General features: G+C 38.8%; 1 protein-coding gene across 1 annotated transcript in view; it reads left to right on the plus strand.

Moving 5' to 3' along the window:
- Positions 1-3059: 3059 nt before the first annotated feature.
- LOC126184837 (tyrosine-protein kinase transmembrane receptor Ror-like) overlaps positions 3060-24578 on the plus strand; it is a 125012-nt gene continuing 103493 nt past the window's right edge. Inside the window, exon 1 of the mRNA XM_049927429.1 lies at positions 3060-3248. Coding sequence (XP_049783386.1) covers positions 3160-3248 — 89 coding nt within the window. The 5' untranslated portion in view covers positions 3060-3159. The remainder of the gene's footprint in view (positions 3249-24578) is intronic.

Consider the following 24578-nt stretch of genomic DNA (forward strand, 5'->3'; position numbering starts at 1 on the left):
CTACCATTATTCACCACCTACCATTATTCACTGAAGCCTGTGATCTATATGTGCTTACTTGAGCTATGTGTAACATAGTAAGATTAACAGAAAAGATACTTTTTAAAAAAGTGGTGATACCCCTCATCTGCAGAACATAGCTTTCATGTTTCTCAAGTATCAGTGTTATCATCATAAGCCAATCAATATTTATCATAAATTAACAGCGATATATGTATGTTATAGGAGCAGAATAGGAAACTAGTTAATGAATCTACATAGTTGTAGCATGTGGAAGCAGTGCTTGGTATGCCATGTTTTTATCTTTCCTTGAATATCATGTTATTTTCAGTGTCCTCCTTTTTTCAGATTGTAGCTAGCTGAAGGTAACTTAAACTGAAATATCTCCTAGTACATTTCTGTGAAGTACTATTTTCTGAAATTGATGGCTTATTGTGACTGTTTAATATAACAAAAAGTTTGATAGTATTCTAATGTCAACAGTTCACTCCGACACATATATTGCAGAAAATGTTGTTCATTGGGACAACAACTTTCCACATTTTAGTGGATGCTTCAGAGCAAACAAATTATACACCACCTAGAATTATTCCTATAAACACATAAATTATTAGTGCTTACTCAAGCAAGGTTTAACACAGTAAAGTTACCAGGAAAGTCAGTATTTCTAAGAAAGCAGTAGGATATGGCTGTAATGTTTCTGAGTTATTAGTATTATCAACATAACCACACCCATATTTATCAAAATGTAATTGTTATCTGCGTGTCTTAATAACATAGGTACTAGACATTCAGCTGACAAAGGATATTAAGTTATCGAATATACATAAACAGAACAGTGAAATGAGTGGCTAGCATGCTATGTTTTAAAATTTCTCTTGAATTATGAAACAAATTGTCTCATGTCATTCTTTTTCTTTCTTTCAGAGATGACTGTTCCACCAATGAAGCAGCTACTGTTGACACTCAAATATTTTCCTCTGGTGAATTTTGCTGTCCATTGGACACTTCATTGGTATTGACAAGGGGGCAGCCTATAGGATTATTAAAGGGATGTGTATAACACTGGACAACATATCCAAAATACAGTTTTGTTAATTATTTCACTTCTTTGATGTGATAAACCGAAAATAAAATAAACATATGTATATGGAATAATGTACTTTTATTCTGAAACAATTTGTTTAATTTTTAATTTCTGATCCTAATTTTGAACTTAATGCTTTTTTTAACCAATACAGTTCTTTCTCTCTTATCTGCTTCTTGTCATGCTACTTTTGAAGCAGCACCATCAGCAACTCCGCTAAGTCTTCCACATTTGAGAACAGGTATTTTTATTCTGAAAACAAAAATGACAGTTTTAGGTTGAAATATGTGACGAAAAGGAACACAGTGAAGGTGCCATGCCTTCAGTTACTTCCGCTTCCCTCCCAGATTACGTATAGCTGCTGAAGATAATTGCAAAAGCGAAAACTATATATGAAATTGTTATTGTTCCTCACACATTTGGGATGAGATACGATAACCACTTCCTGTTTGGGTATGTGACATACATGCATTTCTATGCGGGGACTATAAAAAAAGATTATGGTTGTTTATCGTAAATGCTGGCATCTTATTCTTCTGTATACGCTCAATATAATTTTTAATAACCACATCATAGAAACAAGCGTCATATGTGCCCAGTAACTGAAAAAGTGGGTACACCATGTTCAGTAATTCAACAAAGGTACTTTCTATAGAAACCCCTCGCTGTTGTAATGATGTAGTCATTGTAAAACATAAAGACAACAGCAAATTAGCCAGTAACACCTCTCAGGATTGTCAGTCGAATCAGTCTGAATGATGTCTGTGTTGTCACTGTTGGAGACTCTGGAAAGACCAACTATTTCACAAAGCAGATTGCATTTCACAGTTGTTTTTATAGTATGTCCCTACTTGGAGTGTGGCGTACTTTCCTTGACAGCTTTATCAACTCGTATGTCCCTACATGGACTGTGGCGTCCTTTCCTTGACAGCTTTATCAAATCGCAATTTCATTGTACGCAACTTGGAACTTACAGTCCACGTATGGGGAGACACTGCTACCTTTCCTAGTCATAATTCTTACATGTTTCTTTCTTAAGGAGAAAAATCGTTCGCCTGTTGCGGCTCCTATATCCATCTGTGTGAAGTTATTCATGAATGAAAACTACTGTATATTTTTTTCTCTTACTTTATTCGGAAATCTAGACAGATCTCTTACTGGTCAAACAACAAATACCTGAGCCTTTGACTAATTTTACAATAGACCGTTACACTGTTGTGCATACAAGTACTTTACAAACTTAGTTAAATATTTAGCAATAATGTTTTCATTAAATGAGATCACAGAACTTTTTCGTGTTTTCTGCTACACGCTTGAATTCATGTACCGTACCTACCAGCCTCAAAATATTCTCAAACTCACAATTTTGTAATCTGGAACGCTTATCGCTCACGTTACGGGCACTATTTATGCAGACGACGACTAAATTAAGTAAGAAGTAACGTACGCGAAGATACCCAGTGTGCTCTTAAGTTGTTGCCGACTTACCTCGACCGGAACGCTATTCCGGGAACAAATAATCGGGGAATAAAATGGTGTCGTACAAGGCGCGCTCCAAGTTAGCCAGTGGTTAGCCTGTTCTATGGTTAGCTATCCCTGGATTTAACGCGACATTGTACAAGTGATCCTTAGACTTACCATATTCTGTCATTGTCAACTGAACAATCACATTATCAGTGTTGTTACATTTTAGAGACAAGTGAGCTACGAAAAGACGTGCTTGTAATGAATATTAGTCTCAATTCGAGCGCTTATTCCTCTGTTGGAATCATAATTTTTAGATATATACTACTTTGCAATATATGTCCAGGAAACGATTATTAAAAAAAGTACATCGAATTGTTTATTGTACTCAGCGTAACTCGTACACGATATAGAGAGGTGAATTATTTCTTACTAAAAATTAAAGATATAGCCTTTCACGCAAATATCGATATGAATCGTGTTGTAGTTCTCATTGACGAAGATCCTTGGTTGCGGCTTGCAGCAGTATAGGTGTAGGTGAAGTTTTGTTATTTACATTTTGAGAGGATGCAAACAAAGTGAATGTTTGAATGAAATGACATGCCAGTATGTGGAATCTGTGCTACATTCAAATTTTAATTATGGTTATAGACGTTTTTGGAAGTCAACAGGAGGATTTAATGGCAAATGATACGTTGTGAGTATTAATTGTCTGAATGTTACTATTTATTTTACATTGCCGACAGCGGAAAGGGCTGTTTGATGTGGTTATTTCAGTGGAGACACATACTGTTATGTTTTAGATTGCGTGAGCCAATTATATCTACAATTCTGTACAAGAATGTTTACTTTTTTTAAAAAAATTCTGTTAATCGGTCTTTCGTTGACAACATTTAGCGTGCGCAAACGTTCACGTTTACGAAAATTATGGCTTATCACATTTTTGTTTTGCATCATGATATACCATTGGGTTTCAACAGGGCTGACACTTTTGCAGTAGAGAGTTAAAATAGGTCTCTTCAAATTGCTACAGTAGTCCAATGTTAACATGATACAGAAATACTCAACGTCCAGATAATAATTAATGCCTAAAAAAAAATGTAGAAGTCTATAATAAACACTATTTCTTAATGAACGAGACAGAGATAATGTCTGTGTGGAAATATCTGTGAATGTACTGCCTTTTTCTTTTGGGTGGTTCACATTTATGGATGATACGTGTGTGTGTGTGTATTTTTTGAGCTATTTATTTTTCATAGTGTTATAGCAAATCCAACATCATTGTAAGATAATACCTGGAAGAGCCAACTGAATGAGGTGGTGCAGTGGTTAGCACACTCGTCTCGCATTTGGAAGGACGAATATTTCAATCCCGCATCTGGTCATACTGATTTAGGTTTCCCGTAATTTTCGTAAATCGCTCCAGGCTAATGCTGGGATGTTTCCTTTGAAAAGGCACAGCTGACTTCCTTCCCTAATTCGATGAGACCGATGACCTCGGTGTTTGGTCTTTTCCCTCCAAACAACCCGACCCCCCTGGAAGAGCCAATGAAATGAAAATGAATGAGTAATGTGGTCTTGTCTCTTTTGTGTTGAGGCATTCTTTTCTTTTCCTGTTACTGTTGACAGCCCAATAGCAAGTGTAAAGTTCTGTTGTCTATTTTCCTTTCAAGACACAATGAAGTTCCACATCTATTACGGTAATATCCAGATACCACTCAAGTGGTACATTTATAAAACCATTGTGATTCGTAATTTATTATTGGAATTTTGTAAACTGTGTTTAGTGTGTTATGATAATTGTGATAGTGCCTGATTATTACCATGTCTCATTGAAACATCATGTGTTAGGCCTTCATGTACAACTTTTGAATGTAGCTAGACTTGTATTTTTAATATTATACTGGAAAATTCCCATGATCATTCTGCTGCTACATTATTGCTAGATACGACCTTAAATGATGATGTATTAAGTATTTCTAATGTCTAGCCATATTTCACATTTTGTAACTTATTCTGGTAAAGTTTCTTCACACACAAATTCTTCTCATATTATTTTATTATCTCATCGCTACATGTTTCTCCACTTTTCTTTGGTGCCATATACGGCCTCCTCAACCTGTGATCTATTTTACAAATTTGATTGAAACCATTTATTTTCTCTCTGTTACGCCCATTGCTTCCACAAAGAATTTCATGACTAACAGTATTGAAAGCTTTAGAAAGATCTAAATTAACTCAACCATGCTCTTGTTGTTATCCAGGATTCTAATTATTTCCTATGTGTAATCCACTATTACTGTTTCCATACTTCTACTTGTTCGAATGCGGTGTCGATTACTGTTCAGTAGATTGTGGTTGTTTAAGTGATTGGTGATTTGTGGTTTCATTAATGTTTCAATTACTTTAGAGAATACTGAGAGGAGTGATATGGATCAACAGTTTTCTACTTAATGCTTATTGCCACTTTCAAATAAAGGTGTTGCGTTTGAGATTTTTGCTCTGTGGGGGAACACTTCCTCAGTGAATGATAAATTAACAATATGAGCTGACATTTTGTATGTGAGGCTTTTAATCACCTTTTCACTGGTATATCATGATGTAAAAAAACTAAATTTACTACTTTATGTTCACTAGTTGGAACCAAACTCGAGCTGTATACAAGTGTACGATCCATCAGTTTATCCTCATTTGTGAAATTTAAGATAAGTGTTTGAGAAGCGTTTATTAAGTTATCTCATAAGTCTTTCATATTCTACACAATGGGGGGTCTGTGGGTTGCTTTAAGTCAGGAGATGGCCTTTTTACAGTCCTACAGATGGTATTAATACATAACATAATCCAGGAACTAAATTTAGTAATCTGGCTCGAGTGGTATTTTGTCATTTTCTTCAGAAAATGCATTTCAAAATTGGTTGTGAATACAGAAGAGTAAACATTGTTAGTGCCTGATTGTGCAAGTGCTTCTAACCAGGATTCATTCTTTAGACTATCAACAAGTTCTCCACAAAAATTTCTTTTCTGAGAAAGAAGTGCATCATTTTCTTTAACAATTATAGCTGGAATTGTAAGAATGAGGGCTTTGTGATCAAATGGCACTACATCAGTATTAATAATTTCTATCTCTGCGGTGTCCGTACTTGGAAATATGTTGTCTATAAATCTTTCTGTTCTGTTTATTAATTCTTGCAGGGCTAATTATAAGAGGAAACATGTTGAAGCTGTGCAATACATTAAGACAGGGCTTCCCAACCTTTTCAGCTGGCGGATCCTTTCTTCAGTCGAAAATCCACGGCGGACCCCTAGTCAGTCAAGAGCACAGTAACTTTAAATTTCAGAGCGAAACCCATGGGGACTGAAAGCTTCTTAATGTAAGTGCCCGGTTCCCAATGACCCCCCCCCTCGCCGAAGTATCAATAGTCTTTGGTTTAGATATGAATGAAATCAGCTTGAAGGTCAAAAATCGACTTATGAAATAGGTAGTGCACTGACAAAGCAAGTTTAACATTTAATGATGCCTGGGGCCGCATACGTGCCAGCGAGCGCTGTGATTGGTTGACAAAGCTCGCTCTGCGCATGCGTAAAAGGTTTCAGGGCATCTAGCGCCGTGAGCTGGCGCACAAACGACCCCCGTATTGTTGCGAAACAGTCGATCAGAGAAGCCGCATTCTCCGGCACTAAACTGTGTATGCGTTCTCACTTAGGAACCGCAAAGGCTGCTTGGGAATACTACCTGAAGTAAAGGTACACATGTTTTTCACACACACAAAATAGTGATGAGTTTGATTTTTCACATTTTTATTCAATACTTTTACTCATTATTCTATACGATTTGGTGAAAGGTGGCCGCGGACCCCCTAGAAAGAGCCAGCGGACCTCTAATGGGTCCGCGGACCACAGTTTGGGAAGCCCTGCATTAAGATATAACTTCCTTGATGCAGAATAATTCACAAAGTTTGTATGAAACCTCCCACAAACAACTACGGCGACTTTTTCACTAACCTTATGTCCAGCAAAGACTCTAATTTATTAGTGAACATGACTGTCCCCTTTACATTACCTGTATACTGCTATAATTATTGTTACCCAGCTCCCCCATGCAACTGAACAGCATAAACTTAGAAGTGCTTTTTGATACTCAGTGCTGTATAATCATCGTAAGAACACAAACAGAAGCCACAATCATTTGTCATCTGCACTATGGCGCCATCCCTCCCCCCCCCCCACCCCCTCCCCACACACCCGCCAGCTGGAGGAGCCAGTGGTCAACTAACTCCATTAGGACATTCTTCATGATATTCTTCCACAAGTTAGAATATATCACTGCATAATGTAATAGGTGAACACCCATGAAATGCTTGCTTTTCCTGACACCAAATGAAACTGCCGATTATTAGGTTGAATTCAAGACAGAAACCTCAAACCAATTTATTTCCTTTAAAGCTTTTCATCAGCATTATTAGCCATTTGAAGGCACACCAGTATTCAAACCAGGATAATCACTTTTAATATGCAATATGTACCTGCTGAGCCAGGTCAGAACTGCAGGAACAACACACTGGATCATTGAAACTGTGAGTCATGCCACGAAATTTTCTCTAATTGCTTGGTTTTTGTAGCGTCGTTTGTATTGACAGAAAGCTGGGTTTGAGATCCATTTCAGTACACAGTTTTAAGAATTAGGTAGTGCATTATGTGCAAACTCATGGCAAGTTAGCAAAAGTTTCAGACTTGAGAGTAGCAGTGTTCATGAATTTACTGCAGCAGCAAATTAATGACTTGACATTACTCCTGCATATGCCTTCTGTGGTACTACAGTCCATTGTGGACCTGTGCCTCTTCAACAATTTTCCACCAGTTGTCCCTGGTTCCATGCTAGTGCTTTCCAGTTTCCGTATCCCATTGTCTACAGGTCTTCTTTGACTTCATTTATTCATTTGGTTTACAGTCAACTGTGACTGCTTTGCCCTTCCCAGTTAGTATCTTCTTAGGTGCCTCTGTATCATCTATCCGTGCCACATCACTGGCCAACCTGTCTTGCTGTCTGTACTGTTTTCTGGTGGCTATATGTGTGTGTAGTATGAAGCTCATTGTTATACAGTCTTCTGTGTGTTGCACATTTGCAGCAGGGGCCCGTTATTCTGCAGACTACCTTCCTCTCAAAGACATCCAGCGTGCTGGTTAGTGGCAGAGTGGCTGAGGCATAAGTGAGCACTGGTCTTATAAGTGTTCTGTAGATGAGTAATTTAGTGGTCCAAGATAAGGGCCTTGAAGAAAATATTGTTTTAGGACAGATAAGCTTTGTTGGCTGCCACTAGGTGGTGGTTAATTTCACATGAAGTGTGACCACTGTAGATCACAGTTGATCCCAGGTATTTAAACTCAACCTTCTCAAATTCACAGCCAGATAACATTACTGACTTCGGCATGTTTCCCCCTTTTCTCTTTTACAGGCCAAATGTTTAGTCGTAGACTCTAGCATACTAAGAAGCAATTTTTGACAATCTTCTAGTGATTTTAAAGTTTCCAACAGACAAAAAACTTGAATTGGTATGTGCTTGACAACAGAGAAAATTTTGTAGCATATCAAAAAGATTCTCCTTCACCTGCAGGTTATCAGGCTACATATAAATTTAGGACAAGGAATTTTTATCTTGCAAAGTGTTGTCCTGCATGTCATTACTGTAGTTACAGAAAAAATCGAATCTGCCAGTACCATCCATCTATTTAGACCCGTGACATCATAAGAACTGTGGACATAAATGATTCTTCAAAATCTATTGTTGGAGCCACAAGCTCGTATTTCTGAAGCATATAAGCAAGCGTGAACGAGAAACAAAACTCATGTGTGTGAACTCATCACATTCATGTTGTGTACTTGCATAATTTTAATAGCTAATGTATCTACATGAGGTGATACTAGATTCAAAACTGCTGAGAAATGTCACCCTCACTAGGATTGTACGACAAAGCCTGCATGCTGTCTCTTATAAACACCTTAGGCATTATTTCAAGCAATTTTGGCAAAACATCTGATTTAATACCTCCAGTCCCAATGGAAAAAGGGGGAAAACTATTAAAATAAGAATTATATAGGCATCTTTGGAAAAGAATAAATGTAACTCTTTGAGAATGTTGGAGCAGTTATTAAATACTTATGGATAAATATATGAAAGACGAGATTGTTGCCCACAAATATAAAGACTTCCCTTTTTAACATGGAACTTTTGTTTATCTTTCATAATGGTTCAGCATTCTTTTATAATCCATGATTGAAGGATTCTTTTTACAATTTCTGCTTCATTGCTTGTGTTTGAGTGTGGTAGTATCTGCCCAAATCATGGTTTTGGTGACAGACTGATCTGTAGTGTAACCCAAGGTAAAGGTTAGTTTGGTCAATCTGGTGGTGATTTGATGCAGCCAACATGAATACAAAGTAAAGATAGTGGTAGCTAACTAATCTGTATCATAACCCAAGGCCCCATATGTAAGATAACTTTGTTTATAAATACTGCAAATAGCAAAGCAAATTCAGAAAAGTTAAATTACATAATCTCTGACAAATATTTTAATACACATTATGTATGTATGTTGTACATCAATATAAAAAACTGTGTATAATACATGAACAATGAACACTATGCAAAAGGGGAGAGGGGGCGAAGTGCACCACATATATCTTAAAAATTTGACGTTTAGGTACACTTAGCCCATCCTGCACTTTTTGCATCTCTTGCTCAAGATCTGTAAACTTGGCTGTTATGTATAGGCAGTCCGCAACATCAGAACATTGTAGCAAATTGCAGGAAGGCCTGCAGAGTATATGTGGTTGGAGCAGGACTTGAAAGTTGACCATAAATATAACCTATTGCACATAAGTAGGCAAAGAGGCACATTACAGTTGGCTTACAGTATTAGCGATAAATTATTGAAACCATTAACAGTGTAAAATATCTTGGAATAATTGTTTGGAGTGAAGTGCAATGGCCACATGAAACTAGTTGTAGGGAAAGCAGATTCCAGGCAAAGATGCTCTGGCGGAATCTTATGGAAATCTAATTCACACACCAAAGAATTTCTTACAAAACACTTGTTTGACCAGTTCGTCAGTCTTAGATCTTTACCAAGTTGGATTAATGCAAGAAATAGAGAAGATCCAACAAAGTGTAGCAGATTTCATCACAGGTTGATTTATAAATGCAAGAGCCTGATCGAAACACTCATCAAACTCAAATGGTAGAAGCTACAAGAAAGATGATGTGGATCATAGTGAGGTTTTATTATTGCAATTCTGAGAACATACACTCCAAGAGAAGTTGAGCAAGATGCTACTTCCTCACACATAGACTCCACATCTCATGAAATACCCATAATGAAGAAGTTGGAGGAGTGGCAGTCTAAGCTCGCTGGAGACTCAGGGCACTGAAACTAAATGCCCCCCCCCCCCCCCCCCCCCCTCCCTTCCCCGCTAGTCTGATTAGAAGTTGATGTATTTGTTGTGTACATTTTGTAAAAAATGAGTAATATAGATGTAATGCCTGACAAAAAATATCAAGTATTTATAGTGTGTGTAGTCTGTGCTCTAGAAAATGTACTATACACACTGAAAGATATAGGTGAGAGACAAATCAACATTTAGCACAGCAGCCACCATGTAGAATGCAACAAAATAATAAAGAATAGGATAAAAAATTACATTTTCTTTTATATGTCAGGAAACAAGCTTGTACAATTATAATATCAGTTATTTTCGCAACCTTAGTATGATATAGTGGTTACATTGAAGCACGTTTTCATACTTTTATTTTACTGAAAACCTCAATAACTTCATTGAAATCTATTTCATTTGAAACTTTTCTTTCAGTTGATAAAATGAACAAATTGGCTAGTCATTCTTGGTTTAGCATAGAACAAAAATAATTTTTCATTTGTCTCAGTTTGGAAAAACTTTTCTAGCATTATGCAATTGAAACACAAATGATCGAGAACTGCTTTAGTATAAGTGATGTGTAGGGCAGTGATTCACTGAAGACCCATTAAATTATAAACTGAAGGATTTCTTGGGCTGCCCATCTAGAGGCAATTTCCACATTTTTATCGGTTGCATATAGATGCCTATGATACCTTTTTATTTCTTCTGGCTCCTGATCCTTGTGAAACTCATTGTAAATTTCTCCCAGATTCAAGAGTGCTACACCTAGAGTGTCATTGGAAGCTTCAAGCAAAAATTTTGTTTCGACAATTTGGAAAATTTTGGTGATTCCCTTCATCACAGTGTATAGTTGTGACAGTTCTTGTATAAATTGGTTCATTCATTTAAACATTGATTGATGAAATTTTCTCAAATCGATAATCCAGTGTCATGAACTAGTTCATCCGGAATTGCTATATTTACCCTTCTCCTTCCTCGTCAATCAATGTTAATGTCTAATCATTGGATTTTTTAGTGCCAAAAGTAACAGCATTGTCTATAATTGTAGTTTGTTCTGTTACTAATAACTCATTCAGGATTTTTAAGTTTGTGAGTCCTGTATCTAGTCATTTTTATAGACTGTGGATACTATTGAATTAAATTTATTTCCTCCTGTAGTGTGCCAAAAGTTGATATAGGTCAAAAGGTGAAATCAATTATAATGGGAAGGAGTGAGCTTGCTGTAGGTCTAAGTATCAAGGTTGGCCTTGGATGGATCATGCATATCTTCTAAAGTGCTAACAATTGTTTCCAGGGTTTCTTTTATGAGTTTAACTGACTGCATTGAGCACTCCAGCGAGTATTAGTTGTTTCCAACTTTTCCTGTTTTTTTACAAGTAATTCCCATCTGTGTGTAGATCATGAGAAGAATGCATATAACTTCTCTGCTGTCCGGGCCATGTTAGAGGGAACACAAGGGAATGCATGAACTACTGAAAGATTTAAAGAATGATCAGTACAGGGACTGAACAGACCTTTTGTACTGACTTCTCAAATTTTTTGTTGTGCTACTACAGCTGACATTCACACGGCATTGTCATAAGCTTGAGCCCTGCACAATGCAGTACCCAGCTCATCTTTTTCAAGCTGCTGTTGAGTATCTTCTCACATACCCTCTGCAGTCTTCCCTGACAAAAAAATATACGTAAGATGGCTTATCGAACATCCACAATGTTGTCTTCTGTATAGGTATATCTAATTATTTGACTCACCTCGTCGGTGCTGTCAAAAATTATTCCTTAATATTTATCCCTTTTTATCTGTACAATAATGTTTTCCTTACAATGTTCGCTCAAAATAAAAATAAATTCATTTTCTGTCCCTTTTGACAAATAAGAAGGCATTCTTTGATCACCAGCGTACTCACGAAGTTTTAAACAATGCCCCTTCAATACTGGATCACATTTCACCATCAGTTGCACCAGTTCTGCGAAATTTGCTGCTTTCCAATGAAATGTCTTCATGATGACTGCTGGAAATGAGGTTTTGCAGTGCTCCAAATCATTTAATATAAAAAAGGCGATGTAAAATGTTTCTCTATTTCTTGGCCTTATCATTAACAATCTTCTGATTATCTTTGTCAGTTGTTATATTAAGCATCAAGCCCTTACAGTGTGTATCCCATTTTTGTAAATTTAATAGTTGTTCAGGTGATGATTCATACTTTGATATCTTTGGATTCAATTTACACCATTGATGGATGTCACAAATATATTTATTTTTGTTGGTATCACCCTCAGAGACAAATAGTCGTCAGCAGAAACAGTACAGTTTCTTTGTTGATGGTGAGTATAGCGTTCATTTCTTTACATATTTAGTTTTGTTCAAATGTGGATAAAACTGCAACAAAGTTAAACAAAGGTGTGTTCTGTGAGTGTGTTCTCCTGATCTTTCGATAGATTCAAAAGGTCCCACCTTGTTTTAATATACTTCACTACTCTATTCAATAATCACAACTTTGATATGCTCCCGAAACATTTATTTGCCAGTGTGCAGTACCACTGGAAGAAGAGGAGTCGAATTTAGATGCATCACAAATATTTTCATTCTCAGCGATTTTCTCATCATTACTATCTTGATTAGCCCCCCCTCCCCAGTGTCACGTCAGAGTCTTCATTGAAATCTTATACAGTAGTGTCTTCACCTGTGTTTGTAGACCCAACATCAATAATTATCTGTACACTGGAACCAGGTTCAGCAGTTTGATTACACTTTCCTTTGCCATCTTTATTTCCTCTGCAAGCTTTAAAGGTATTTGGATAAAGATCCAGCAAATGATTTAGCCTCTTCAGTCATTGCTTTTCTTAGAGTCAGGTGGATGAATTCTTTTCACTGAAAAAAGATTCCCAAGATAATTTTCATGACAGATTGTGGCCTACATATCTATTGACAGTAATTTTGTATCCTGTAGGCTTGTAGTACAGAGTAGAAAGGTACCATCATGACATAAATGCATGGTCATTTTCAAATGAATGTTGTATATAGTGTTTATATTTCGGCTGACATTGAAGCCAATATTTTCATTGGATAAAAAGATTATTTTTATTTTACATTTTGGTAAACCATTCTTTGTTTGTTAAACCTCATAATTCTTCAATTTATAACACATTTTGATCTTAAAACAAAGTGTTGTTTTCTGTAAAACTGTGTAAAGAAAGAATCTAATGTTTGTAAATAATTATAGAACTTTAAGTGTCCACACATTTCTGATCTTTATATAGTATGTACGAGAAAATTTTAAGATTATAGTAACCTAATTGCAAATGTAGGTACTTACTTTTTGGCCTCTTCTTAGGTACATGATAATACAGTCACTGTTTAAACTCTTAACACATCACAGCAAAAATCAAAGAAAAAATTATGTAAATTACATAGTATTTCTAATAGAGGTTCATGAAGAATCAAATGAAGTTAACATGAAAGTCAAGGTATTGTACAGAATATGCATGAGAGGACTGGGTTTTGCCCGTTCTGATGGGTTTTCCCCCAAGAGTTTCAAATGGAAGTCAAAGAGAAGTCCCATAACAGCTACTAATCTTCGTTCGGTCTCCCAACAAGCTGCAAGCTGTAACGTCATTATAGGACAATAAAGTTCAAATTGAGGGCCTTGTTGCTATTTTGTAATAGGTATGTTGTTCCTTTTATGAATAAATCCTCACATTCCTCTTTTCCAGAATGAATTTTTCACTCTTTAGCAGAATGTGTGCTAATGTGAAACTTCCAGGCAGATTAAAACTGTGTGGCAGACCGGGACTTGAAGCAAGGCCTTTGCCTTCTGCGAGCAAGAGCTTAAATGGCTGAACTACCCGAACACAACTTGGACCATGTGCTTAAAGAGCTTTACTTGTGCGAGTACCTCTCCTCCTACCTTCCAAACTTCACAGCAGTTCTCCTGTATAACTTGCAAGGCTAGAAGTTGTGGTTGTGTAGGTCAGTCACAAGAGCACTTGCCCATGAAAGGCAAAGGTTTCAGGTTTGAGTCCAGGTCTGGCATGCAGTTTTAATCTGTCAGGAAGTTTCAGTTTCTCTGTTGTTCAGATCTGTTATTTATGTTTCACACTGAAGCTGTCATAGAGTGAGTGGGATGTACCACTTTAATAACAATAACTAGATATAGATTTATGTGATATTGGTAGTATTCAGCAGAAAAAAAGGTACAAAATACTTTTCTCTAGCATATAAAGTCTAGACGACAGTAGTGTTGATCTTGTTGTCTGCAGTTGGTAGAAACTGTTGCTTCAGTCTAAATAACTCTACATTACCAGAATGAGATTTTCACTCTGCAGAAGAGTGTGTGCTGATATGAAACTTCCTGGCTGATTAAAACTGTGTACCAGACCGAGACTCGAAGTCGGGACCTTTGCCTGTTTGCGGGCAAGTGCTCTACCATCTGAGCTACCCAAGCATGACTCACGGCCCGTCCTCAAAGCTTCACTTCTGCGAGAGCTTCTGTAAAGTTTGGAAAGTAGGAGGCGAGGCAATGGCAGGAGTGAAGCTGTGGGGATTGGGTAGCTCAGATGGTAGAGCACTTGCCCGCGAAAGGCAAAGGTCCCGAGTTCGAGTCTCGGTCCGGTACACAGTTTTAATCTGCCAGGAAGTTTCAACTCTACATTAGTTCATCTAGTTGGAGTTTGTATTCATGAAATAAACACTGTAATAACTATATACAACATTTGAAAAAGTAAGTTTTAGAATGTAATACTTCAGTTGAAAAATTAAAAAAATAGCTGGTAAGCTCATCACTGTACTTATACACATGTTTTTAAACAGTACTTATAGTACACGTGTGTAGATGGCATAGATGTGATAAAACATTTTGTGTGGACAACTAGTTATCATTCTACTGTTTTTAAGTCAGACAACATTTTGCAAAAATTCTAAAAATTCTGAACGCACTAATTGACAGTTGCCATTGCCTGAAAACAGGTAAGTAGAGACCTCTGTTTGTACAGGGTGATTTCGTGATGATGTAACAAACTTTCAGGGATGAGGTGGAGAAGGGTAAATGTATCAATTTGAGGCAAGGTCCCCATTTCTGGAAATGACAGTGTCAAAAGTTATAAGCAAAAATCATTCTGATACCTCTGACTGTAGAATACATGCACTGGTACGGTTGTTGCTAAGATTGTAGAGTGGTAACTTCCTAAAAAAGAAAAGTGTAGTAAACATGGGCTGTAAAAGGCGTATGTTAAGAGCACCTGTTTATCTTCACTACAGTGAAACATATTTCTTCTACTGTATGATCTTTGCTTTCCATAGTTTTGGAGGAGGTAGTATGGACTGAAACAAGGGGGAAAAAATGCATTACATATTGACTTTAAAATACATACCTTAAGAACTATTGCCACTTGTTCGGTAGAAGAGATGTCTCTCTCTCAGCAGCAAAGATGAAGTAATGCTCATAACTCCTAAGGCTTGCATTTTAGATCCCACGTTTAATTTGTTCTGGTCCATACTACAACCTCTGAAAGTAACGTGCCCTACAGTCTTAGCAACAACAGTACCAATACTTCTATACCAGTGTCAGACGTATCAGAACGGTGTTCACTTATAACTTTTGACTCGATTGTTTCTGTTTCAGGGTCCCTTACCTCAAATTGATACAGTTACCCTTCTCCATCATCCCTGAAAGTTTGTAATATCATCACATAATCAGCCTGTATTTTGTATATGTATGGGGCTTCAAACTCCAAACTGCCACATATTTACTGAAAATCTTTTGTCCATCTACATCTATGTGATTACTCTGCTATTCACAATTAAGTGCCAGGCAGAGGGTTCAATGAACCACCTTCAAGCTGTCTCTCTACCGTTCCACTCTCAAATGGCACGCAGGAAAAACGAACACTTAAATTTTTCTGTGCGAACCCCAATTTATCTTATTTTATTGTGATGATCATTTCTCTCTATGTTGGTGGGTGCCAACAGAATGTTCTTGCAACTGTAGGAGAAAACTGGTGATTGAAATTTCATGAGAAGATCCTGTCACAATGAAAACCGCCTTTGTTTTAATGATTGCCACTCCAATTCATGTATCGTGTCTGTGGCACTATCTCCCCTATTTCGCGATAATACAGAACAAGCTGCCCTTCTTTGAACTTTTTCAATATCACTTGTTAGTCCCACGTGATACGGATCCCACACCGCACAGTAATATTCCAGAATAGGGTGGACAAGTATAGTGTAAGCAGTCTCTTTTGTACAGGGCTATTACAAATGATTGAAACGATTTCATAAATTCACTGTAGCTCCATTCATTGACATATAGTCACGAAACACTACAGATACATAGAAAAACTCATAAAGTTTTGTTCGGCTGAAGCCGCACTTCAGGTTTCTGCTGTCAGAGCGCTCGAGAGCGCAGTGAGACAAAATGGCGATAGGAGCCGAGAAAGCGTATGTCTTGCTTGAAATGCACTCACATCAGTCAGTCATAACAGTGCAACGACACTTCAGGACGAAGTTCAACAAAGATCCACCAACTGCTAACTCCATTCGGCGATGGTATGCGCAGTTTAAAGCTTCTGGATGCCTCTGTAAGGGGAAATCAACGGGTCGGCCTGCAGTGAGCGAAGAAACGGTTGAACGCGTACGGGCAAGTTTCACGCGTAGCCCGCGGAAAATTGGCTCATGCCAGAACTAGAGACCGACAGCGCCGACTTCATCTTTCAACAGGATGGTGCTCCACCGCACTTCCATCATGATGTTCGGCATTTCTTAAACAGGAGATTGGAAAACCGATGGATCGGTCGTGGTGGAGGTCATGATCAGCAATTCATGCCATGGCCTCCACGCTCTCCCGACTTAACCCCATGCGATTTCTTTCTGTGGGGTTATGTGAAAGATTCAGTGTTTAAACCTCCTCTACCAAGAAACGTGCCAGAACTGCGAGCTCGCATCAACGATGCTTTCGAACTCATTGATGGGGACATGCTGCGCCGAGTGTGGGAGGAACTTGGTTACCGGCTTGATGTCTGCCGAATCACTAAAGGGGCACATTTTGAACATTTGTGAATGCCTAAAAGAACTTTTTGAGCTTTTGTATGTGTGTGCAAAGCATTGTGAAAATATCTCAAATAATAAAGTTATTGTAGAGCTGTGAAATCGCTTCAATCGTTTGTAATAACCCTGTATATCTGTTGCACCTTCTAAGTGTTCTCCAGTGGATTGCAATCTTTGGTTTGCTCTATCCACAACATTATCTGTGTGATTGTTCCAACTTAGGTCATTTGCAATTGTAATCCCTAAGTATTTAGTTGAATTTACAGCCTTCAGATTTGTGTGACTTACTGCATAATCGAAATTTAGTAGATGTCTTTTAGTACTCGTGTGAATAACTTCACACTTTTCTTTATTCGTGATCAATTGCCACTTTTCGCACCACACAGATATCTTATCTAAATCATTTTGCAATTTTTTTGGTCATCTGATGACTTTACAAGATGGTAAATAGCATCTGCAAATCTACTCAGATTGTCTCCTATGTCGTTAATACAGACCAGGAACAATAGAGGGCCTATAACACTTCCTTTTTTACTCAATGACTTTCCGTCTATTGCTATGAATTGTGACCTTTCTGACAGGAAATCACGAATCCAGTCGCACAGTTGAGGCCATACTCCGTAGGCACGCAGTTTGGTTAGAAGACGCTTCTGAGGAATGGTGTCAAAAGCCTTCTGAAAATCTAAAAATATGGAGTCAATTTGACATCCCCTGTCGATACCACTCATTACTTCATGAGTATAAAGAGTTAGTTGTGTTCCGCAAGAACAATATTTTCTGAGCCCATGCTGACTGTGTGTCAGTAATTCATTTTCTTCGAGGTACTTCATAATGTTCGAATACAGTATATGTTACAAAAACCCTACTGCAAATCAACATTAGTGATATGGGCCTGTAATTCAGCAGGTTACTCTATTTCCCTTTTTGGGTATTGGTGTGACTTGAGCAACTTTCCAGTCTTTAGATATGGAACGTTCTTTGAGCAAGTCATTGTATATAATCGCATACTCTGAAAGGAACCTGACTGGTATACCATCTGGACCGGAAGCCTTGCCTTTATTAAGTGATTTAAGCTGCTTTGCTACACCGAGGATATCTACTTCTATGTTTCTCATCTTCACAGTTGTTCTTGATTGTAATTCAGGAATATTTCCGTTATCTTCTTTGGTGAAGGAGTTGCAGAAAACCGTGTTCAATGACTCTGCTTTGGTGACACTGTCATCAGTGACTTCACTGTTGTTATCGCTCAGTGAAGGTATTGATTGCATCTTGCCACTGGTGTGTTTTATATGTGACCAGAATCTCTTTGGGTTTTGTGCCAGATTCCGGGACAGAGTTTCGTTGTGGAAATTATTAAAAGCATCTCGCATTGAAGCACACACTATATTTCAAACATCTGCAAAACTTTGCCAATCTTCAGAATTTTGCATTCTTTTAAATTTGGCACGCTTTTCTCATTGCTCCTGCAACAGCGATCTGAACCGTTTTGTGTACCAAGGTGAATCAGTACCATCACTTATTAATTTATGTGGTATATATCTCTCAATTGCTTTTGATACTATCTCTTTGAAATCATTCCACAACGTTTCTTTGCTTACATGATCACACCGTAAGGAGTGGAGACTGTCTCTTAAAAAGGCATTAAGAGCATTTTTATCAGCTTTTTTAAATAGCTGTACTTTGCGTTTCTTTTTGATGGGTGTTACGATATTCAGCCTAGCAGCCACTGCCTTGTGATCACTAATCCCTGTATTCGTCATGATACTCCCTATTTGTCCATGATTATCTGTTGCTAAGGAGTCAAGTATGCTATCGCAACCATTTTTGCTTCGAGTACGCTCATGAACTAATTGTTCAAAATAATTTTCTGAGAAAGCATTCAGTACAATTTCGGATGACGTTTTATGCCTGCCGCTGGCTTTAAATGTAAAATTTTTCCAGCATATTGATTGAAGTTGCCACCGAATATAATTATATGGGTGGGGTACGTATTTGAAATGACTCAAGTTTTCTTTGAACTGTTCAGCAACTATATCTTCTGAGTTGGGGGGGGGGGGGGGCAGTAGAATGTCGAATTAATTGTTTAGTCCTATTGTCAAGTATAACCTCTACCCATACTATTTCGTAGGAACTATCTACTTCAATTTCACTACAAGGCAAACTACTTCTGACAGCAATAAATACTCCACCACCAATTGCATTTAATCTATCCTTTCTGAACACTGTTAGATCATTAGAAAAAATTTCTCCTGAGCTTATTTCTGCCTTTATCCAGCTTTCTGTACCTATAACTATTTGAGTTTCAGTGCTTTCTATTCGGGCTTGGAGCTCTGGTTCTTTCCCAACACAGCTACGACAGTTTACAACTACAATACCAATTGTTTCTACAACTAACTTACTGTGTTTTACCTGCCGCCATTTAGACAGAGGCCCTTTCTGTGGTTTCCTGAGACCCTCCAATGTGACAAACCACCCAGTCCCTTCCACACAGCGCCTGCTACCTGTGTAGCTGCTTCCTGTATGTAGTGATGACAGAGATGTGCTCTTCTCTAGATTGTCGCACAGATGACAAAATGGTAAATATTGAAATAGTTGACAGAGGGATAGAAAAACCATTAAAATTGCTCAAAAGAGGAAAGGCCGCTGGACCTGATGGGGTACCTGTTCGATTTTACACAGAGTACGTGAAGGAACTTGCCCCTTCTTGCAGCGGTGTACCGTAGGTCTCTAGAAAAGTGTAGCGTCCCAAAAGATTGAAAAAGGGCACAGGTCATCCCCATTTTCAAGAAGGGACGTTGAACAGATGTATATCTCTAACGTCAATCAGTTGTAGAATTTTGGAACTCTTATTATGTTCGAGTATAATGACTTTTCTCGAGACTAGAAATCTACTCTGTAGGAATCATCATGGGTTTCGAAAAAGACGATCCTGTGAAACCCAGCTCGCGCTTTTCATCCACGAGACTCAAAGGGCCATAGGCACGGGTTTCAAGGTAGATGCCGTGTTTCTTGACTTCTGCAAGGCGTTTGATACAGTTCCCCACAGTCGTTTAATGAACAAAGTAAGAGCATATGGACTATCAGACCAATTGTGCGATTGGATTGAAGAGTTCCTAGATAATAGAACGCAGCATGTCATTCTCAATGTAGAGAAGTCTTCTGAAGTAAGAGTGATTTCAGGTGTGCCACAGGGGAGTGTTGTAGGACCGTTGCTATTCACAATATATATAAATGACCTTGTGGATAACACCGGAAGTTCACTGAGGCTTTTTGCGGATGATGCTGTAGTATATCGAGAGGTTGTAACACGGGAAAATTGTACTGAAATGCAGGAGGATCTGCAACGTATTGACGCATTGTGCAGGGAATGGCAATTGAATCTCAATGCAGACATGTGTAATGTGCTGCAAATACATAGAAAGAAGAATCCTTTATCATTTAGCTACAATATAGCAGGTCAGCAACTAGAAGCAGTTAATTCCATAAATTATCTGGGAGTTGGCATTAGGAGTGATTTGAAATGGAATGACCATATAAAATTAATGGTCGGTAAAGCAGATGCCAGACTGAGATTCATTGGAAGAATCCTAAGGAAATGTAATCCGAAAACCAAGGAAGTAGGTTACAGTACACATGTTCGCCCACTGCTTGAATATTGCTCACCGGTGTGCGATCCGTACCAGATAGGGTTGATAGAAGAGAGAGAGAAGACCCAACAGAGAGCAGCGCATTTCGTTACAGGATCATTTAGCAATCGCGAAAGTGTTATGGAGATGATAGATAAACTCCAGTGGAAGACTCTGCAAGAGAGACGCTCAGTAGCCCGGTACGGGCATTTGTTGACGTTTCGAGAACATACCTACACCGAGGAGTCAAGCAGTATATTGCTCCCTCCTACATATATCTCGCGAAGAGGCCATGAGGATAAAATCAGAGAAATTAGAGCCCACACAGAGGCATACCGACAATCTTTCTTTCCACGAACAATACAAGACTGGAATAGAAGGGAGAACCGATAGAGGTACTCTAAGTACCTTCTGCCACACACCGTCAGGTGCCTTTCGGAGTATGGATGTAGATGTGGATGTACTGGACTCCTGACCTCTTGATTCAGACCATCTTCTTGGCCCTGCACCAAAGGACCACAGTCGGTTCTGCCGACGATGCTGCAGATGGTGAGCTCTGCCTTAATTTCAGAAGCAAGATTTACCATTACCGAAATGGGCTACCACCTGCAGTTGGGTGCACCCTGTACTCTTCATGGCACCCGGAAGCACCTTTTCCACATCTGAAATGACTCCCCCCGGTATGCACACGGGGTGCACACTGGCTTCCTTTCCCTCGTTGGCAGCCATGTTCCTAAGGGCCCCCATTACGCGCCTAATGTTGGAGCTCCCAACTACCAGCAAACCCACCCTCTGTGAATGCCCAGACCTTCCAAGTCAAGAAACTTCCTCTGGAATAGGGTGGACGACTGCATCCGGCTCAGAGACTTTGCCAGCCACAGATAACACCTGAAACCTGTTTGTCAAACGAACCGTTGTGGCCCCACAGTTGGCCCCATGGAAAGTCTTCGCTGCCTGCCAGACTTTGGAATGATCTCCCACTCGACCACGGGTGAGGGGTCAATCTCAGTACAGGCAGTACCTGGGGCGGCCACAACAGTGGATCGGTCTGGGGACACGTGGGTCGTGCTCGATGTCCCTTGTATCTCCGCATCCAACTCCCCACGGTGATGCCCCTTGGCAGCAACCTCAAGCTCTGTGATGGAAGCCAACACTGCCTGCATCTGTGAGGAAAGGGTCACCAACTCAGCTTGCATCTGTACACAGCAATCACAGTGCCTATCCATTTCTGAACTCGCCCCTGTTTGAAACTCAAAAAAGATATGTAATAAACAAACGGTGTAGTCCTTGTTTTGGATTTCATTAAAAATGGTCTGGTCCTCCCAGGTCCAAAGGCGTGAGGCAGGCTGCCACGTCTGCCAACCCTTTAGTCTGCCAGTGAGTTGGAGAAATTTGAGCTTACTGACAGTCATTATTCCCATATGCCATTCACGGATGGAAAGGGAAGGGGGGAAGTGATGATCACTTTCCCATCATCATACCTTGCAAACATTATTCCTTTTGCTAACTACAACTTCTTTTAATGTGTTCTGTCTGTTTCACCTGGTTTTTCTGTTGCAGTGCATTTTCAGGTTCAAGATAATTATCCATATAAATATTGTAGTTAACATAGAGATCCTCCTCTAACAAATGAAAAACAGCTTTTTCAATAATTCTGTTTCCCTCAATATTATAAAGCTTTCAACTGTACGTAGCATACTTAACAAAATATGTTGATCAGCTGAACCTACTGATACCAGATGTTGGCTTTCTCCTATAACATAATTACGAAAATGATGATGTGATGTATGATGTAATATGTCAGAAAGAGAAAGAAGAGAACTGACAGTATTTCTTTTGTGTTTGTTAGTTTCTGGAATGTAGGTTGTGGTGAGAGACTGATCTCTATTTAGCTTGAGGTATGGATTTGATTGAAACATTGCAGTTTGGTTGAAAGTTGGCAAAGTGGTATAGAACACTTCATTTAATGCAAACATTCTTGTTTGTACAATATGTTCATCTTCATTCTATGTTCATCTGTGCCTTCATTTCTAGTGTCTACATTACAATCTCCCCTTCCAAAAAATTGTAGATTTGCCTAAAGATCTCCTCCAACGATATACACTTGAGGCATCCTACTGTTGAAATAATAACTCTGATTTAGTTGTTAATATCCAGGCAGTGGATTTTTAGCAAAGTACAATAAGCAGAAAATATATTCCTATGCATGTGCTTGTTCTAATTAATCTGTTTACAAACAATGTACGTTCTCCAGTATCCTTGTAATCAGAAGAGTTTTAGGTTGCCTAGGTATGCAAATGAGCATGTTTTCTTGCAGCTATGTTGTACATCATTTAACAGTTTCTTTATTGTTTGCACTTGCTCCATAACTTTCCCAGCATAATGCTAAAAACTCTCTGAATATAAAACTTCCAGTCATTTTAGTTCAATCATTGTATTTCCCTTACTTTGTAGGTGAAAGGTAGATTTCATGTAACTATCGCTGCCATATCTTCACTGAATGGACAGTCCCATACTGGAGACATCTGTAGCTGTTGCTTTGTTATCCTACAGTGTAGCCAATCAAATGTTGCACTTGTTTGTTTGTTTGTTTTTCTCAACTCAGTAAGTTGTTTCTTTTAAACTACTTTATTGTGTTCTTCTTATATTCCAGTTATGACTAAAAAAGTATTCCTTCCTTTGAGTCAATATACAGCTGGCTGGCTTGTTTGCTTGCCAGGGTGATGCATTGTAAACATGTTGGACTAACATTTCCTTGAATAGCATAAGGCAAATTCCTCGATGTTTCCATTCAAAAATGTTAAGATGGATTATGATCCCCATTTGTGTCTGATCCTTGCTTGTGCTCATCCTCTTGTGAGCTCATCATTACTAGGACATAAAACGCCAATCCTCCTCACTTTGCAGGTGACTATTGACTGCAACTTTTCAGTTGTACTTCTCCTTAAGTTTCCGAATCCAGCTCATTTACTAACTTCTATAATGTATGAATTGCTTTTCATATGTGCTAAAACTTCATCATAGAATCAGTAAATCGTTTTAATGTACTTTGCTAATGCTTTTGTTCATGGATATACACTGCATGATAAAAAGTATCCAGACACCTGGCTGAAAATGACTTAAAAGTTCGTTGCGCCCTCCATTGGTAATGCCAGAATTCAATATGATGTTGACACACCTTGATAACAGCTTCCACTCTCGCAGGCATAGTTCAGTCAGGTGCTGGAAGGTTTCTTTGGGAATGGCAGCCCATTCTTCATGGAGAGCTGCACTGAGGAGAGGTGTCAATGTCGTTTGGTGAGGCCTGGCACAAAGTCGGCATTCCAAAACATCCCAAAGGTGTTGTATAGGATTCGGGTCAGCACTCTGTGCAGGCCAGTCCATTACCGGGATGTTATTGTCGTGTAACCACTGCACCACAGGCCGTGCATTATGAACAGGTGCTCAATCTTGTTGAAAGGTGCAATTGCCATCCCCGAATTGCTCTTCAACAGTGGGAAGCTAGAAGGTGCTTAAAACATCAATGTAGGCCTGTGCTGTGATAGTGCCACGCAAAGCAAGGGGTGCAAGCCCCCACCGTGAAAAACATGACCATACCATAACCACCTCTGAATTTTACTGTTGGTACTACACACGCTGGCAGATGACGTTCATCGGGCTTTCGCCATACCCACACCCTACCATCGTATCATATTGTGTACAGTGATTCGTTACTCCACACAACATTTTTCCACTGTTCCATCGTCCAATGTTTACGCTCCTCACACAAAGCGAGGCACCATTTGGCATTTGCCAGCGTGATGTGTGGCTCATGAACAGCCATTCGACCATGAAATCCGAGTTTTCTCATCTCCCACCTAACTGTCATAGTACTAGCAGTGGATCCTGATGCAGTTTGGAATTCCTGTGTGAGGGTCTGGGTAGATGT

Source organism: Schistocerca cancellata, chromosome 4 (genome assembly GCF_023864275.1).
Source record: "Schistocerca cancellata isolate TAMUIC-IGC-003103 chromosome 4, iqSchCanc2.1, whole genome shotgun sequence".
NCBI classification, from domain to species: Eukaryota; Metazoa; Arthropoda; class Insecta; order Orthoptera; family Acrididae; genus Schistocerca; species Schistocerca cancellata.